Source organism: Pogona vitticeps, chromosome 1, assembly GCF_051106095.1.
Source record: "Pogona vitticeps strain Pit_001003342236 chromosome 1, PviZW2.1, whole genome shotgun sequence".
NCBI classification, from domain to species: domain Eukaryota; kingdom Metazoa; phylum Chordata; class Lepidosauria; order Squamata; family Agamidae; genus Pogona; species Pogona vitticeps.
Window position 1 is genome coordinate 183682908 of NC_135783.1, and position 18636 is coordinate 183701543.

General features: G+C 40.6%; 1 protein-coding gene across 4 annotated transcripts; it reads right to left on the reverse strand.

Moving 5' to 3' along the window:
* Positions 1 to 8445: 8445 nt before the first annotated feature.
* NDUFB3 (NADH:ubiquinone oxidoreductase subunit B3) lies at positions 8446 to 18478 on the reverse strand. Of its 4 annotated transcripts, XM_020811771.3 has the most exons (4): positions 18339 to 18412; positions 17486 to 17634; positions 9628 to 9765; positions 8446 to 8690 (listed from the first exon to the last, which is right to left on the reverse strand). In XM_020811771.3, exons 3-4 carry the CDS (start codon positions 9759 to 9761, stop codon positions 8528 to 8530), a joined length of 297 nt encoding a protein of 98 aa, XP_020667430.1. In that variant the 5' UTR covers positions 9762 to 9765; positions 17486 to 17634; positions 18339 to 18412; the 3' UTR covers positions 8446 to 8527. The 4 variants fall into 4 exon arrangements, with proteins under 4 accessions (XP_020667430.1, XP_020667428.1, XP_020667429.1 ...); XM_020811769.3 differs by lacking the exon at positions 17486 to 17634 and having other exon boundaries at positions 18339 to 18478; XM_020811770.3 differs by lacking the exon at positions 17486 to 17634 and having other exon boundaries at positions 18333 to 18463.
* Positions 18479 to 18636: the final 158 nt, after the last annotated feature.

Sequence of the window (18636 nt, forward strand, 5' to 3'; positions counted from 1 at the left end):
CAGAGCAGAATACGGTACTTTCATGTTCCCCAGAGTAGTCTATCCCCTTTCTCATTAACTAACACTTAAGGTCTCAATAATTCACTCTGAGACATTAATAGGAAAAAAAAATAAAAGTTTTAATTACTTACAGTTGAACAAATCAAACAGGACAAGAGCGAAGGGCTAACCTGGCCTCCTGGTGAGAACATCCCACAGCCTGGGAGTAGAGATTTAAAAGGCCCCTCTCTTATGTCCTCACCAAATACAGTAACCTTGTGCGGGTAGTGGGCCTGAGGGAAGAGCCTCCCCAGAAGATCTCAGAAGCTAGGGAGTTTAATATGGGCTGATGTGACCCTTCCAATAGCCTGGACCTGAGCCTTATAGAATGTATAGGTCACGACCAGTACTTTGAACTGATCTCATCCATCCAAAGAGATAATCAATAAAGCATTTGTTGTGACATACAGGAGGAGCAGAAAGCACAGCTGTTTTTCCCTCAGTACAGTTGCAGCCTTGCATTGGACACTGAAGCAAATCTGAAGTTCTCCCCACACAACAAACAGCTGATTAAGAAGTCAAGGATGAAACTTTTATTCATTAACGTTCTGTGGAGATCTGAGGAGATTCTCCAGATAATTCAACTTGCTAGCACTGCTACTGGATAAATTTGATCCTGGATGCAGTGATACCAAAGGCAAAAGGTGAGGTCCAGTAAGGTTTTGGAACAAGTCTCTCTTCCCACCCCCACCCCCCACCCCGTTTTTTTTAAATGTAGCAAATAGTTGTAGAGTTGTTAATAGCTACCTAGGCTTTGCTACCAGTCAGAATCAACAGACAGGCTTTGGCTGGGTTCAGATCCAGTAGCTCAAGGGTGTTTATATGATGATTTGCCCCTTTGGTGTCCATTGAGGTTGAATACCATGTTTGAGGCAATAATCTCTCTAATGGAAGCGGCATTTGTTCTAACTGTGAGGCAAGGTTGTGGAAGGTGAAAGGCGTACTGAGAAAAGGCGGTTCATGTTGTCCCATCCTTGGAGGAAGAGGATGCTGAAGGGAGCAACCAATTAGACATGGTGTTTTAGAACTGAGTGGACATGCATGTTGTAGGAACCAGAACTGTAGAGGATGTATCTGGAGCTCTGTGAAGCCTAGGGGTGCAATGATGGATGCCATGAGACCAAGAAGTGTGAATACATATACTGTTCTCACTTTTCATTTGATGTTATGGAATACAGTACATTATAGTGATCATCCTAAGTGCCTTGTCTTCTGGAATGGTGGCAAGTGCTCAATATCATATTTACCTGGCTTCTATGACTATAATGTCTTGTGTTGGAGAAAGTGGTCAGTGTTGATACAAGGACCAAACTGAAAAGAGGTACAGGTGATATTGAGATGAGTAAGGAAATGATGTCTGGTGGTGCAACAACTAAACCTTTGGTGTAGCAAATCAGGACTATGCCTCTTTTTCATAGATCTGATGCAATGACTGCTGATCGCTTGGTAAACACTCAGTGCCACAGATGGATCGATGGTATTCAAAAGTGTGTTCCCATGGAAAATGAATGAACGAATGAATGATGTAATTAATTAATAGTGGTATGGAGATAGGCATCCTTCAGATGAACTGTAGCAAATAATTTGTTTTTCTATAATGGGGAAGAAGATCAAAGACAGTACCATTTTAAAATGCTTTGCTATAAATTTGTTGACACCTTGTATGTTGGTAACATCTCATTTTAGCATCCTGAAGTCGCTCAAAAAGTAGATAATGTTGTGTAGATCCCAGTGGTGTTGGTTCTATGGTTCCCTTGCTTAACAATGTGGTTATCTCTCGAGGCAGAGTTACAGAGGCCAACTAGACACTTCAAAGAAACCTCAACTTAGATTAGAAGGAAGAGTGTCTTTGACTGTTACAGTATTTTGAACTAGCATGTAATGCTCTGAGATTCGCCACTGAACAGATGGTGCTTCCATTTAGCTATCATAACTAGAGATGGGGGTATTTGTATTTGTATAAGAATATCCCCCCACAGGTGGAGATAACGAGGGCCAGACAGTCCACTCACAATTGTGCTGCTGCTGCAACCGCCGCAGAGCCTTCCAATGGCTTCAGAAATCGTGTTTGGCAAGCCACTCTTTGACCTGGCAGAGAGGCTTGTCGGCCCACCTCCTGCCAGGAGTGGTGAGCTGAACGCGATCTCCTGAGCCAATGGAAGGCTTTGCAACGGTTGTGGCAGCAGCACAATCATAAGTGGACTGTCCAGCCCCATGTAAAATGTATATAGCACTGCACAGTTGGAAAAGCTGCAACACTGAATTACAAAATACAGGACAGCCCCTGTACTCAAGTTCATAATCCGAAAGACCAAAAGAAAAGGTTTAGGGAGGGAAAAGAGAGAGAGAGAAAAAACAGAAAACGCTGGCATGTGTTCTTAACATTATGAGGTTCCTTGTCTGGGTTAAATGGCTGATGAATGACAGTTGCGAGGAGCAAAGCCCAATGGAGCTGGCTTTTCTGGAAGGCTGATGGTAGGTCTTCCTTCTCCTTCGATTCTTGTTCTACAGCCTGGTGTCAACCAGGGTGACAGGCAAGGAGAAGGCAACGCCTGCAGGACATGAATATCCAGAGGGGTGATGGTAGCATTCTGCCCATCCTGAGGTGAAGGATTTCCTTCTTTTAGTCATGCAGCAACTCTCAGTTTGTTTCAAGTTACAGAATTGGATGGGACTTAAAAGGTCATCTCCCTCAGTCCCTTTGTTCAGCATAGGATTCTACCCTGCAAGATGTAACAATGGCATTCTTGGCAGATGGCTGGTGACACCTGTCTGCCTGGAATCTGCATAGGTTTTTCCATTAAAGGGGAGCCTGCCACCACCTCCTGGAACAATCTATTCCCTGTATTGAAGAAGTCTTAAAATTAGGACGTTCCTTCTAGCAGTACCTGAACTAAATGTTTTATCTCTTTTGATAGATCAGCCAAGAATGAGTCTCCTTCGTATTCTGTGTGATAGCATTTCAGATATTTAGAGATGGAGATACAATGTTTGCTATGTATTCTGTTCTCCTAATTATTAAGTGACCTGCAGTGAAGGAACAATCCTTTAGCCATAATTTTATAAATATACCTTTGCCTGGGTTTTTTTTGTCCAATAGATTGTCCTTCAGATGATGCATGAAGGCTGTTTCCTATCATCATAAGAATTTATTCTTAAAATACATATCACTGGATCCTAGGAATGACGCAGGATTTACATGCATCTGTTCCCTTGTCATTCAGATATATGTAAGCATTTCACATTGCAAGAACTAGCAGTTTACAGCATAACAGTTACATAAGTTGTCAGTTCTTATACCTTAAGCCTCCTTTCAGAGGAAGTAGTTATCATAAACGCTTCCCAACAAATAATGAAACTGCTGGCAGAGAGAAAGGTACTTCTGCAAAATTTGGAATTGTCCTGCAGCAGGCTGGTACACAGGAGCTCTGACTCAAAAGGAAAAGGTAGCTCAGGATACTGTATGTATGATCTCATATTCATCTCTAAAGCAGTCTTCAGCTCTCACTGTTGTACGGGGTGAGCAAAGGACAGCCCTAAGGCACATCTTTTTGGACTCTCAGGCACCCCAACTGCCCCTAGAAAATGAGACCCTTCATTTGCCCCAGTGGGCGAAATGGGTAACTAGAGATGACCTGAGGCTATTCACGGGCCCAATTAATTTGAAGATATATTTAAGTCATAGCCGACAGACAATGAATAAGATCCACAAAATAAAGGCACAGTATAGAAAGAATCGGATGAAAATCAATGAATTATTAACACCATGCAATGCAATGATTAAATGAAAGAAGGAAAGAAGACCAGCCTGTATTAAAGTATCAGGTGAAATTAGAGTTATGCAAAATTGGCCGCAGTCAGCCCTTTATAAAATACTATATTTGCCCCAACGTTCTATCAGCCCTGTAGTTGAAGCTCATCAGTCTTTGGCCTACAGACTGAGAAAGAAAGACCTTCAGTATTAGAAGGCACAAGTTCCTGAAGATGTAGGTAAATGTGCAGGAAAATTGATCCAGGAGAATCCAAACAGGAAAATCAGAAGGGAAAAATGTAAAATAAAATATTAAAATATATATATCTCTCTCTCTCAAATAAGTACATAAAAGAAAACAATAAGGGAGGTGTAGAATCTCCCGTAAGGTGCAATCTAACCCATTGTAAAAACTGAACCTTTTCTCAGAATCAAATAAACTAAGGCCCCAAAGCCCCAGATCAGACAAAATTTACAAAAGGAAAAATAACATAAAAAGAAGTGAACTGAAAAGCATCTGCATGTGAGTGTGTATGAGTGTGACTCTCTGAGTTCCTTTGTTCCAAGCGACAATCACCTAATGTCCCTAATTTTTCTGTATTCTGGCTAGTTTCTTTACTTTCACCCCTAAAATTCAGTTCTGTATTGGCAGATGGCAAATTGTGGTGGGGGAAAGTGCATTGCACTGCCTTTCTTTATTCCCAGAGACTAAACCATCCCCTTGTCCTGTGGAGCACAAAGTGACCATAGTCTCTTCTGAAGGTAGACTCTGAGCCTGGGGCCATTGAAAGTATCCAGCCTGGTAGCTTGTCCATAGCATTCCATTGTCTTTCAGTTCAGCCAAAGCCTTGTTACCATAGCAATCAAGTATTTTTAAATTTTTTTTGCTCATTCCATTGTGCCAAAGTCCAGGCTGGGATAAATCCTCTGCCGGTTTTGCCCACAGAAAACAAGTCAGGTCTGCTGTTTATGAAACAAACCAAAGATTTCCTCAATGCCATTTCACCGGTCGGTGATCCAGTCCATAGGCCATATATATGTAGTGCACAGACCTTTTGTCCAGTGTAGCCTTGTATCCCCAAAATAGGACCTGATTAACACACCCCTGCAGTTTTTTGTTTTTGAATGTTTTTGAATGCCCACAGTGAGAACATTCATGAAGCACATCTTTCAAAGTCACCCTCATCCCTAGGGCAGTCTCGAAGCTGTTATCAAGCCTAGTCTATCTGCACAAGCTGCTCCTAGGCGCAGATGGAAGTGCCACTTTGGAAACTATTGGCAAAATAAGGTATTTAAAAAGGAAGCGGCCTGCAGGCAAGCTATTTCAACAACTATCTCCTTCCATGTCAGTTGGTTTTTATTGGGAAAGCAGTGCACAGGTCAATTTGCTTTTGCTTTCCTTTTTTCGCTCAGCTAAAATGCGTGCAGTGCATCACTAGCCACAGATATGCTAAAATATCCCATCTACAACGCAAGCAAGAAAGCCTGTCAGCCCTCTGGTTCTGACTGACGACCATTCTATTTTTAGTTCCTTGTGTCTGGCACAAGGTCTCCTGTTACTGTGCTCAGCTACCAACATGTGAGAGCTGTAGATCCCCGTGGCTATCAGTGTTTGTGAACTCTGATCCGTAAAGTGATTACGTCCCTGCTTATAGAGAGCTCTGCCTATTTGTAGGACAGTTGTTGCTACAGTTACAGCAAAAGAAAGGAACCGTTTGTGGTATCTGCAATAGGATTTTTCCTCCCTCCTACATAAATCAAACGGTTTAAAAAACAATATTATAAAACTAATTTCTCTGACAGAATCGTTACGTATATTGAGAGGGATACCAACACTCTTCTTATGATGTGGCCCATTTAATCTAAAACTTGCCTTGCTTTGTGAAGTCTTTTTTAAACATACAATTTTCGCTGTTAAAGGAGCATTCTGCTTACAGCATTCTGAATAAGATGTTATTCTAAATTTTATTGCATACTGTATATAATGTACAAGTTATAAATTTCAATGCCATAAGAGGTTCAAGAATATTCTCAAGGGGTAATGCTTTGTCCAAAATGACTGAACTTTGATTAAAACCATCTACCAAAGAGAAAAGAACAATGATTGTACATCGTATAGTTTATTACTCCAGAATGCAATAAACAAGCTCCAGTGTATTTCTTAATAAAACCATCTAAGTTTACTTTTGTACATCTCAAAAAGCAGATATGAGCATTAGAAATGGGGGTATTTGTATACGAATATCCCCACATAGCTGGAGTTAAGGAGGGTCTGGCCCCTGGGGCTGGACCGGCCACTCGCTCGTCCTCCCTCCCCCTACCTAGAGTGGCTAGCCGAGTCGGAAGAGAGTGGCGCTCCAGGAGTGATTGGAAGGATGAGTGAGGCTGCCAGATACATGAATGGAAGGTCCCACCTCAAGGGCTGGATGCTTGTTAAGTCCAGCTGCGCAGGGATATTCGTATGAGAGGCCAGAGCAGTCCACCTCCTCACACATTTACCTCCACCTGCTTTCCAAATGCCTGAATAGTGCCAAATCTTGTTCAGACACTGGGAAACGTGGGTTGAAATAAAGGTGTGGAGAAATGAGAAAATTAACTCTTGAATAGGAACAACATTTGCATCGCATATTTCAGAACATTTTAATATATTATTTTTAGTTTCCTTTATTTGTTACTTTTTTTAAATCAACAAGTTCAAAGTGGAGGATGTGTAGAAACCAGGATGGTTAAGCTGGGATTCTTCACAAATTGCTGGAGTACCATCCTGGTTGGAGCCAAGGGAGCTTGGGGTTCAGCAATACCTGGCGCTTCCTCTCCTCCAATTTGAATAACATTCTCTCAGTACTGTTCTCTATCACTTGCCTTTCTCTCAAACTGGGATTAGGGCAGCTCACGGTAAGATTAAAAACAGATTGAGATTAAAAATGAACACATAGTAGTATATAAAATACAATTTAAAGGGCAAATGGATTAAAGGCTATTTAAAAGAATACTAATAGAACCACACAGAACCATTGTGATTCTTCTCAGCCCCTCTGTCTCCTTCTTGAATGTTGTGATGCATAGACAAGTCACGCAACTCGTGGTTCTCCAATAAAGCATCTTTATTGTGTAACATCTGCTCATGGTCTTTCTTAACTGAGACCTCCACCTCCTGTTTCAACGCTGGGTCATAACATTGGTTATCATCAAATGCCAACAAGTTTCCCTTCAACATGCGGGGAGAAGAATTCCAAACTTGCCCATACCATTTAGGTGTGGTGCCCAAAACTTCTGGCATCAGCCTAGACAGCATTGCTGGGGTGTGTGTGAAAGGTCCAGCCCACCTGTGGCTCCCAAGCCCTTTTTCCTGGATCTCTCCTCAACTTGGGTCTGAATGGACTGGTTCCACGGGGTCTCCCGGGATTCCCTGTTGCCTGATTGCCCCCTCTCCATGGTGCCTCTAGTTGCTGCCAGGCTTGAAATCACTTCCTTTCCTCTGTTTCCCCCCAATAAGGTGGTTTTTTTTGTACATCTGCCTCTTCCACTCTTTTTCTGCAAAATCTCTAGGCACTTTAAACTCTATCCATTCCCCTGTCTAGGAGTCTTCCTGTACCAACTCTATTAGATCCTCCTTTTCCTCCACTTTCTCTGTACAGTACTTTCTGACCTCTCCTTCCTCAATATCCAGCAACCCCCTCCTTTCCTTTCCTTTCCCCCTTTTATCCTCCTCTCCTTTCCTGCCACAACAACACTCTCTGTTGTCTCTCCTGCCATGCATATTCCTTGTAAATCCTCTCCTATGCCCGACAGGTGTCCCCGGCGCTTCTTTCTGAAGAGATGGATGGTACACTCTGAGAAGTACCTATGTGTCTGAGAAGACACATAGGTTTTGGAGATAAAGCACTATAATGCGTTGCAGCAGAAGTTGAATGAAAAACGGCCACCAAAGCTTCATAGCCACTAGTACATGATACCAGTCAGAATTTCTTGAAGGCAATGGATGAGGAAGAATGCAACATAACCCCAATCTAGGATAGGAACAGAGTATCTTCAGAATCAGAACCATTTTAGCCTAATCTGTATATGACTAAAAAGTCCTCACTTATTATAGTATTACACACAACAACTATGATAGTTTGAAGATTTTTACGTCATGCATTCAATAACCCAACAGATATTGCCTGCCTGATGTAAACCTGCATGTGCCTCATGGGTGCATCTAAGAACCATTTTGGAAAACCAGTGTGGAAAAGAACGAGCATGTTCGATTTAGGAAACCTGGGCTCAAGTCCCTACTTAAATGGCAAATCTTACTGGATGATTTAGGGTCCAGTTAACTGCTTTTAGCCTAACTTACCTCACAAGGTCCCTGTGAAGATAAGCAGAAGCTCTTCGGTTAAAGAGTAGGATACGCATGTGAGAAACAATTGTATTTATAACAGCCACCTACAGCAAGAATATAAAGGGCTTCTGGGAGGTCCCAGAAATGTGAGTAGCTATGTAAGTTTGTCCTTCTTTATTTATATTCTTCCCAATTAAATGAAACACAGCTCTTAGAAGAAAAATAACCCAATGGGAGACTGACTAGACTCTTGAAGTTTTCTAAGCAGGGGTCATCTTTTTTCCTTTCCAATCCCTTCTTCAACAAGGACACAAGAAACCATACATGGACATTCCTGAATGGTGAAACTTTAATATGCATTTTCCAATGAAAAGACAGAACATACGGCTAATTAATGCAGGAGAAACACATCTTCAGTGATGCCCCTCATCTTTGTCTTGTTTTCGACTATCAAGGGCATACTCAACTGCCAGAGCTACCACAAAAGCTGCAAATCCCCACTTGAAACCTCTGAATATGACGCTTGTCAAAGTGGCAGGTTTTGCAAAGTCACCCATGTATCTCCATGCTTCATTGCTAGAGAAGATACAAAGACCAAAAGTTAATTCTGCCACTCAACCCATTGCCTAGAAATTTAATGACAGATTCTGAAGCAACATTTCAATACAAAGTGTGTATAGACTGTTGTCTACAATCTAGGGTCTTTAATAAACACCCCCATGCTTATATTTCCAAGGCTTCATATAATTTTCCATGATTCTCGACTATAAACATTGGGCTACTGGTGCCAGTTTCAAATGAAGTTGTCTGTGGAAGAATAGCTCTTGACATATTTTAATGCCCTAATGGGAATATTTGTTCAAATAATCCAAAATCAAATTACTTTGCTGGATTTTAACTATATTGTTTCTTGCAAATATCCTTTGGTACTTATTTTTCAGAACTATAAATGCTTGCAATTTAACAAGAATAGACATCTGGCAAACAGATATAATGAATCACTGTATAGATTTTAGGGAACCATCCTATGCACACTTACCTCACAGTAAAGTCTCATCCGTCTCAATGAAACTTACATTTAAGCAGACATGCACAGGATTGCACCTGTTCGTTTAGAACTAAAGGAGAACTGCATTTTACTTTCATACTTGTAAAGACCACAGTTGTTGTTTATATAAGTTTTGTACAGCTCTATAGTAACATCATACAACCAAACCTACTTTCCTCCTAATATAACAAAGACTTCTTCAGAAGTGGACAATGATTGTCCTAGACTCTTCCTTTGTTGAATGCCGGTTGAGAAGCTTCCAGTAGGGAGACAAGAAGCTCTGAAGCAGATTTCTAAGACTTTAACTTGATGCCATTGCTGAAGTGAACTTTTGAGCATTGATTTTATTTGGATGGGGTTCTTTGCCTCTCCAGGTATGTAGAACTATAACTCCCACAAACTTTTACCAAAGGTTCCCAACCCTGACTAGAGCAAATAGAAGATTGCAGTCATGCCAGCTCTTACCGAAGCCAGGGATCCCTGAGGCCTCGCCGAGCCAACTTATCTTGGACAGTCTGCAGGGGAGTACCTTCTATCTTCCACTGCCTGTAATCGGGAAGCTGTAGTTTGCCATGCTCATGTTCTTTTCCATGCCCCATGTTTCTAGAAGAAAGAGTTTAAAAGCAGATCAAGAAGATATACTCTACAAATGTATATAAGCAGTGCAAATATATATTGATCCAAATGCAATTATTAGACCCAACCTGAGCAGACCCATTGAATTAAAGGGAATTTAGCAAGTCAACGTGCATATAAATACCATTGATTCAATGGGCCTATTCTAGTTGGGAGTAATAACTGGATTTTCTAGACCAATGTTTTGGCAAAACAATAAGAAGTGCACCCTACTCCACCCTATGGCCACATAAGAAAAATTATATTATTCAGAGTATTTTAATGACAAAAGCCCTCTGTGATTTTCATAACATAATGTTTCAAACAGAGTTTCTGAAAGACTGGCAACAACTGGACCACCTTGCTTTAAGAAATGAAGTGGAATGAGAGGAACTGGATTTATTAAGTGGTGCTCCATTTGTACTACTTACACATAGTACCTGAAGCCTACTAATAACTTCCACTGAATGGATGGGAAGACTAGCCTTGCTATAAAAGAGAGCACCCTTCTCTTGCCAGTCATGTTCTTTTTGTAAACCAAGTCAGATTCCCTCTGAAAATCTTCCCTCCGTTCACCAATTTCATTCCAACACACTTCACCCAATCTTAAAGTCAGATTTACTGAAATCATGAAATAGTAGGGTAGTGAAGAGGAAGGTTTGTTAAATATGGAAAACAGAGAATTCATACTTTGAATCCTCCAATTTATGAATACTGTAGAAAATTAGTTCCAAAGATTTCATTGAAGTAGATTTGTTGACCCTTGATAAGTGTTGTCCAATAAACCATTCATTAGGGTGACTCACATACAATCTTTATTTGCTCAGGACTCAAAAACATAATGACTGCAACAGCCAGGGAAAGATTACAACCCCAACATAAAATTCTTCCTTCAGAGCAAGGTAGATTTGGTTTAAATCAAACTGATTTAAATTATTATTTAAATCATGGTTAAATTTTTTTAATTGGATTTTTTTAATAAGTTAAATTTTAAAAAATCATTTTAAAATTTAAATTGTGATTTAAATCAATTCAATCTTAACATAAATAATTGATTTTCCCTCACCCTGCTTCTGAGTAATTTTCAAATTCTTCCTTCTGAGTAATTTGCAAAGAAATAGTCACGATGATCTGTTTCAGCACTTTAGCAAAACACAAAATAGGACAAATACTGTAGCACTTTAAAGACTAATAGTTGTATTTCAGTGTGACTTTTCAAGGATTAAAAGCCATTTCTTCAGATGCAGAAGTGCAAATATATGTCCCCTTATTCTGTCATGGTCAGATTCATGTCCAAGTCCAGATACAGGTAATGAACAAAGTGAAAATTATTCGTTAACACAGGAACAGGACTGTGCCAGTTTTCCCCCCATATCTACACTGTTGGTACTATCAAGGGTCCCAGCAATGTCAGTCACAATATCACGGGGTCATTTGCTAATGGGATTTATGTCACTGTCTGCTACCAGTGCCCCTCTACTGTCTGCATAAGGACAATCCTGTGCAAAAGCACAAATGTACACAAATCTGACCTCAGGAAGAGCAACACAGGGAAACCTGTTTCAGAATATTTCAGCCTGGAATGACAATCTGTAATGGCTCTCAAAGCAGCTATCATAGAAAAAAAAATTACACAGAAAGACTCGAGGAGGAGACAACAAAAATTGGCTCCATGTATAAGTCCCACACAAGCAAATGAAACAAGCCTAAGCCCAACCAGACACTTCAAATACAAGCAGGCAATGTTGGGGCACAACTCTCATCGTGTGTAGGCATCCTTCAGTCTCAAGAGACTATGGCAACGTGCTCTGTATGGAGGAGTTGAAACAGCATCTAGTGTGGCTGAGAAGGCCAATTTGAGAGTGACAATCCCTTTCACACTGAAGACCAATACAATCTGTCCCCTGTCCAGCTCCCTGATTTTGCTGGTTTCGTGACTGCCTCTTTGCCTCGGCCTGCTGAACAAGGGTCTCTTCGAATTGGGAGAGGCCGCGATGCAATGCCTGCCTCCAGGCTGAACGCTCAGATGTCAAATTTTCCCATCTGTTGATGTCCATTCCTAAGGCCTTCACATCCCACTTGCAGATATCCTTGTATCGCAGCTGTGGTCTCCCTCTGGGGCGATTTCCCTGCCCTAATTCTCCATACAGGAGATCTTTTGGAATCTGACTGTCAGCCATTCTCACAACATGCCTGAGCCAACGTAGACGTCGCTGCTTCAGTAATGTATACATACTAAAAATTCCAGCTCGATCTAGGATTACTCTATTTGGAACTTTGTCCTGCCAGGTGATACCAAAATTTTATCAAAAACAACACATATAGAACATGTTAAACTTCATCTCCTGCCATGCCCAAAGGGTCCAGGACTCACAGCAGTACAGAAGAGTACTCAGGACACACGCTCTATAGACCTGGATCTTGGTATATGTCATCAGCTTCTTATTGAGCTATCCTTGTGAGTCTAGAGCAGTGGTCCCCAACCTTGGGCCTCCAGATGTTTTTGGACTTCAATTCCCAGAAATCCTGGCCAGCAGAGGTGCTGGTGAAGGCTTCTGGGAGTTGCAATCCAAGAACATCTGGAAGCCCAAGGTTGGGAACCACTGGTCCAGAGAACATGGTAGCTGCTTTGCCAATGCGTTTATCCAGCTCGACATCTAGAGTGACAGAGATCCTTGAGCCAAGGTACACGAAATCATGAAAAACCTCTAATTCTTGTGTAGAGATGGTAATAGAGAGAGTTGAGTCCACACCCTGGCCCATGACTTGTGTTTTCTTCAGGCTGATTGTTAGTCCAAAGTCTTGGCAGGCCTTACTAAAATGATTCCTAGGTTGTTGAAGCTCTTCAGCAGAATGGGTAACAACAGCTGCATCATCGGCAAAGAGAAAGTCCCACATGCATTTCAATTCGACTTTGGTCTTTGTTCTCAATCTATTATTTATTTATTTATTTATTTATTTGATTTGATTTGATTTGATTTGATTTGATTTATATCCCGCCCATCTGGTATATTTATCTAGAGTGATTACAGAGCTTTCCATCTGATCTAGTCTGGAGATAGATGCCTTCTGTTGCACTTCCAAAAGCATGCTTCAGCATGACAGCAAAAAAGATCTCAAACAGAGTCGGCACGAGGATACAGCCCTGTTTCACTCCACGTCAGATGTCAAAGGGACCTGATGTTGAGCCATCAAAAACTACAGTGCCCTTCATTTCCTCATGAAAGGATCTGACAATGTTAAGGAGTCAAGGTGGACATCCAATCTTGGGAAGTATTTTAAAAAGGCTATCCCTGCTAACCAAATCAAAGGCCTTTGTGAAATCTATGAAGGCCACAAAGAGTGGCTGTCATTGTTCCCTACCTTTCTCCTGCAACTGTTTGAAGGAAAATACCATGTCGATGGTGGATCTAATCCACACTGTGATTCTGGGTAGACTCTGTCTGCAAGCACCTGGAGTCTCTTCAGCACAACACGGGCAAGCATCTTCCCTACAACTTTCATAACTTGGCAATATTTTATGAGAATTGCCATCCCACAATGTCTCACTCACTCCAGCTTCTAATTATAAGGGGGGATATACCCCAATGGATTAAATCAGGAGTCCCCAATCCCTGGTCCACTGCCCGGTACTCGGCTGTGGCCTTGGCAGGACTGGGCCACAGAGACAGATCTCCCGACATCGCATTCACTGGTTCATACTTAATTACTTTAGGCAGGGAAGTAGTTTTCTTGGGGCTCTTGAGAGAGGGATGGAGAGAGCCAAAGGATTTGGATGGATGATATGGTTAGTTAAGGAAGATGCACCGTTTGCACCATGGCCCATGGAAAATCCAGCACTGAAAAAAACTGTGATGCCCCCTTCCTTTGCTAATGCCCTAAGCACATGATTATTTTGTTAATGGCTAATCCGAGTGAGGTTCATGATTCCTGATCTACCAAAGTGTCTTGAGAACTGGTTCTCTTGGGAATCTCCTTTGCTGGACTGGGTAAGGGAGCATAACAGATACACCATTGAATCTTTTTTTCCCCTTTTTATTGAAGAACAGAAAAGGTACATGATTGGTTTTACCCACCCACCCCAGCTTGAATGGTAACCATTCATATATTTGTTTTAACAACATTTAATGGAAGCCAATGAGAATGCAACCCTTTGTTATATGGTAGCACTTTGAGTTTCAATATTTGACCACACTAAAGTATGGCAATCAGACAGATCCCAAGGAATTCTTTTTAAAAAAATAACTATGATCAAGAGAAAACATGCCATTTTAAACAATATGTTATTCATTAGTTAAATGTTGCATTAAATCACATTTAAATAAGCTCCCTAAGTTTTATCAGTACTGTATGTAGACTGTCCCACTAGAGGGAAAAATACCTTGGATCAGGTATATAGTAACATCATGCATGGATATAAGATGAATGGTTTGGGAGTAGCTTTGTAGCGGACGAAAAAGCTCTACAGAGAACCATTAAAACTGCCCAGAATATCATCAGGCTCCAGCTACCAACCCTGGATGACATCTTCACATCCCGCTGTCTGAGGAAGTCACACAACATCCTAAGAGACTTTCCCCATCCTGCTTACAACTTCTTTGAACTGTTACCGTCTGGCAGAACAATTAAGACTCAGACCACATGTTTTCTAAATAGTTTTTATCCCAGAGCTATAATTGCACTTAATAATGATTTTAAAGACCACCAGTAGTGAACAGTTGGATGATGTAAATGCTTGTATTTTAGTGGGGGGGGGAGTGTTTGGGGATTTTTTTTTATGTGTGTGCATGTGGGTGTGGTCTCTGAGTGTCTGTGTGAATTTCGTTGTATGTGTATACTATGTGTATAGACTTACAATGACAATAAATTTATTTATTTATTTAAAAGCAACAGTTGATTTTACGATTAATCTTTAAAGAACATGGATTCTAAGAGCTGCTCTGCAAAGTAGTGAAACATCAATTTTTATGAACAAGATGTACTGACTTGCATTAGTTATACTCCGGACTGTATATAAAATAAATTAGAAAATGAGGTTTTCTAATGGTAGCATATGCATTTGACTGAAGCAAGACAAGCACCAGAAGAGAGTCTGCATATCCTGAGACCTAAATTATGCAACTAATAGGTAACTAATAAATTAAATTGGCATATTTCAGTCCATATGATAGATCAGAAAGTATATTTTAATGAGAATTTTCACAAGTTTCATATGGGAATTTATATTTCCAAGGCATAATGTATTCTGACAAGACTTCATGTTCTTGATTAACTTTTTTTTAAATGAAGGGTAGAATTCTACATCTCGATAAAGAAGTAACATGTTGCATCCATCCTAACTCCTGCCTGATACTCCTGCATCCACAGTTCACCTAGGACTTGAAACATTGGGCTGACAGCACAAATAGTGTCAAATTATAACCAAGTTGTTTTTTGACACTTATTTTAGGCAGTAAAGCTTTATAGTGGAATAAGTGCCACTATAAACAATGACACTCAGGTTTGAACACGTACAGGATTGCGCAGCCAAGTAACAAATGTACTTTAATCAGTTTTATATTTATGACCATTTATAAATGAGTTAACGTTTATTGAAAAACAAGAACACTAACTTTTACAAGGTGGAGTTACTACAGATTATACCAATGCTCTAGCATCTTGAATTATCCTTTAGAGACAATAGGAAGTCAGCTGAAATGCTGAAACATTAATGTAACATACGCCTATCACACTAGCTACCATCAGAAGTGAGTTTCTGTCTTTTAAATTGGCTGAAGTCTCTGGACAATCACAAGATAAAAAAGCTATAGTAATTGACATTCTAGATAGTGGGGACATAAAGGAAGGCTGCTGTCAGTCTTTTGCCCATATGGAGGTGGTGCAGGACTTTCTTGCCACTGCTGTCAGTGTGGTGAAGTCTTTAAAGAGTCACACTTAAAAATGGAGATGTTTATATTCTCCTTCAGCTTACAAACATCACTAGAAGACCATCAGTTAGAAACTGTCTCTCGGCCTAATTTACCTCACAGGGTTGTTTTACTGGTAAAAGGGCACAAGGTAAGGTGAAAATGAAGTAAAACATACAGTCCCAAACACAGAGATGAACCAAAGACCACGCAGAGCCTACAAGCCAGAATAATTGAAGTGATGGGTCCTGTCTGCATCCCACCCCAACAATAGCATTACACTATAACATGCCGACTATTCCTCAGTTAGGAACCATTCACCTCAACTGATTTTCCAAGTCAGAGGTGGGGGGGAATTTGGTTACTTGGCACAAGGTTTTTGTGGACTGCAGCCCATCTGTCTGATGCAATGAGCTACAACCTACAAAAGCCTAGGTCAAATAAAATTTGTTAACTTGTATGGTTTCATAAGATGCTTTGTTTTAGGTATTTAACAGTCTCTATTTGATCACTTTAATTGCTGTTTTCATCATGAAGGACCACCCTCATACACTTCACTTCCTCCAGTGTAGTGTAAGCAAGTACCCAGTTTGTAAAGCAGAAGAAAGGTAACATCTGCCTTCAGACCAATGTTAGTTCCATATGTTTCATTGAACCAGACTACGCTGGGATCAAAGAAGAAAATCTTTATGCATAAACAGCTTTAATGCTATTTACATTTAATAAATCAAAAACCAGTCTGTGAAACCAATGCAAATGTTCACAAAGTAGTGTAAGTGTTGGTGGCCTGTCATACCCTATTTCCACCACATAGCACACACTGTGCTGAGCATCAGTTACAGGTTTTAAGCACCCATCACAGGTAATCACTGACTATAGTCTACAATAATGGTAAAGAGATTCCCATCTGAAATAAAAGCTAAAGAAGGATGAATGAGGGACTATCTCAAACGATACTAGTGTTGAACAGCTGAATGTCATCAATGTGTGTATTCTACTCAGTTCTCACAGTAAGGCTTGTCAACTATCATTATTTCAGGTCTGAGGAATTCATATTTAGCCATTTCACCTGAAACAGAAACACAGCTGAGCTGTTTTTAGCAGCTTGAGCACTGCGGGTGCAGGGGACAAATTTATTTAAAGATGAACATACAGTATAAGTTGAAGATGATTACTTCATTAATAATACTGGACTGCTTCTGTAAAGCCAGGTCTTGTGACCTCCAATGTACAATGAGCAGGCTAAAGCCTGTACTAGGGTAATCAGGATAAATTATTTTTTAAAGGAATAGTAAAGTGTTGGTGGACTTCAGATTCTTATACTATCATCACTCTCATAACAGTTTTCCCTTCTAATCACTTTCCCAAAATAATCATGTTAATTTCTTTTAAATTCTGATGTGTTGACAGTGTAATTCAATACTTAGGGCGAGCTAAAACATGAGAAAGATTTCTTGCAAAAAAATCTTTATATTTTGGAAAAAGTGACAATGCACCAACCATGCTATTCTTTATATTTAGTACACAAGAGGTGAGTGGAATGCAGAACTGACATTATACCACTGATGTGTGAATAATTCCAGTGCAGAAAACAAGCAAAGGCCATTGAAAAACAAGCTATGATAACAAATCTGACTCAACAAAAACCTAAATATTGTAGCACCTTTAATACTAATAAATTTATTTTATTCATTCCTTCATAAATTCACTTCTTCAGATATGTCCCATTTATTTTTAAAAACGCCACAATAGTTTTATTTCTATCTCTGTTTGTTACTGCTGAAGCAAGCTAACGCATCTACCTCTCTGAGCTATGGCTCCACACTAGCCATTTTCAATGGGAGCCATATGGCCCCTTGGCACATTTGAAGACTGGAATCAATTCTTCACATACCACCTCATAAGATTTGTTTTGTGGTTTTTACACAATCCCAATTCAACCTCTATTTTCCTTCATATTATTGCCATGGCAAGAAAAGAAGAGAGAAAAAAAGAAAAAGACAGGTTGTGGTCAGCAAACTCTAATCCAACCAAGATTAACTATTCAATCTAGCTAATAAGTAACTAGATTAGCATATTACTGTGCTGTTTTAGGCTGAAATGCAAGCTAGCAATGAACTCTGGTAATACCTTCCTCTCGCCTACATTGACTGAAGCTGTTTGGAACCACAGGCTGCATATTTATCACTTTTGAATTATATAATTCCTTTCTCCAAATATTTCAAGAACGTGGTTATTTTCTGTGTCTGATCACATAACGCTACAAATTTTAGGGTTATGTTTTTCTGGGCACTCAGAAGACCATTCAACACCTGCTTTTCCTCAGCATCGACCTTTTCATATGAAGTTTTGTATAATAACACTATCCTGCCATTCATCTGAAAGACAAAGAAGCACTAATTCCAGAGTTTATTCACAACAACTTTGGAAAACAGGAATAACTCTTTACAAGGAGGGAACCAGTCAATGTTACAATGCCTTTGTTTTTAAGTTACTGCACCATCATGATAGACTCGCCATCCCAGTACAAGTCCCGTCTGCGACCCTCCCCTGACATTACGGCAGATAATGGGGCTTCGTCTGAAAAACCCAACCAGAAACCAACTGCCGGGGTGGTGGTGGTGGAAACAGAATGAAAATCGCTCTCACCCGCACCTTATACTTCAATGACACTTCTTCGCCAGACCTTCCGACAGCTTAACCGGAAACGGAAACCAGGCTGCCTTCTCGGGTGCTACCTTCCCTAGGGAAACCTGACTGCGCAAACAGGTTCCGCGGCTGGAAGGCAAAGCCCCGCCCCTTCCTTCGGACTCTTTCTCCTGACGGAGTTTTCCTATTCGCTGCGAGAGAAAACCCGCCCTTCCTTCCTCTTCCCAGCCAGCACGCGCCCGGGCGAGGTACGGAAGCCAATGAACGCGGCGCTTGTTGGGGGCGGGCCACTGCCCAATGGGCG

Bases quoted from the DNA above. Each gene is read 5' to 3' on its own strand.
- NDUFB3 (XM_020811769.3), bottom strand. From the start codon at position 9,761: ATGGGGCATGGAAAAGAACATGAGCATGGCAAACTACAGCTTCCCGAT. The intron at 8,691-9,627 runs GTAAGAGCTGGC...TATCTTCTCTAG, and splicing joins CTCAGGGATCCCTGGCTTCG to CAATGAAGCATGGAGATACA.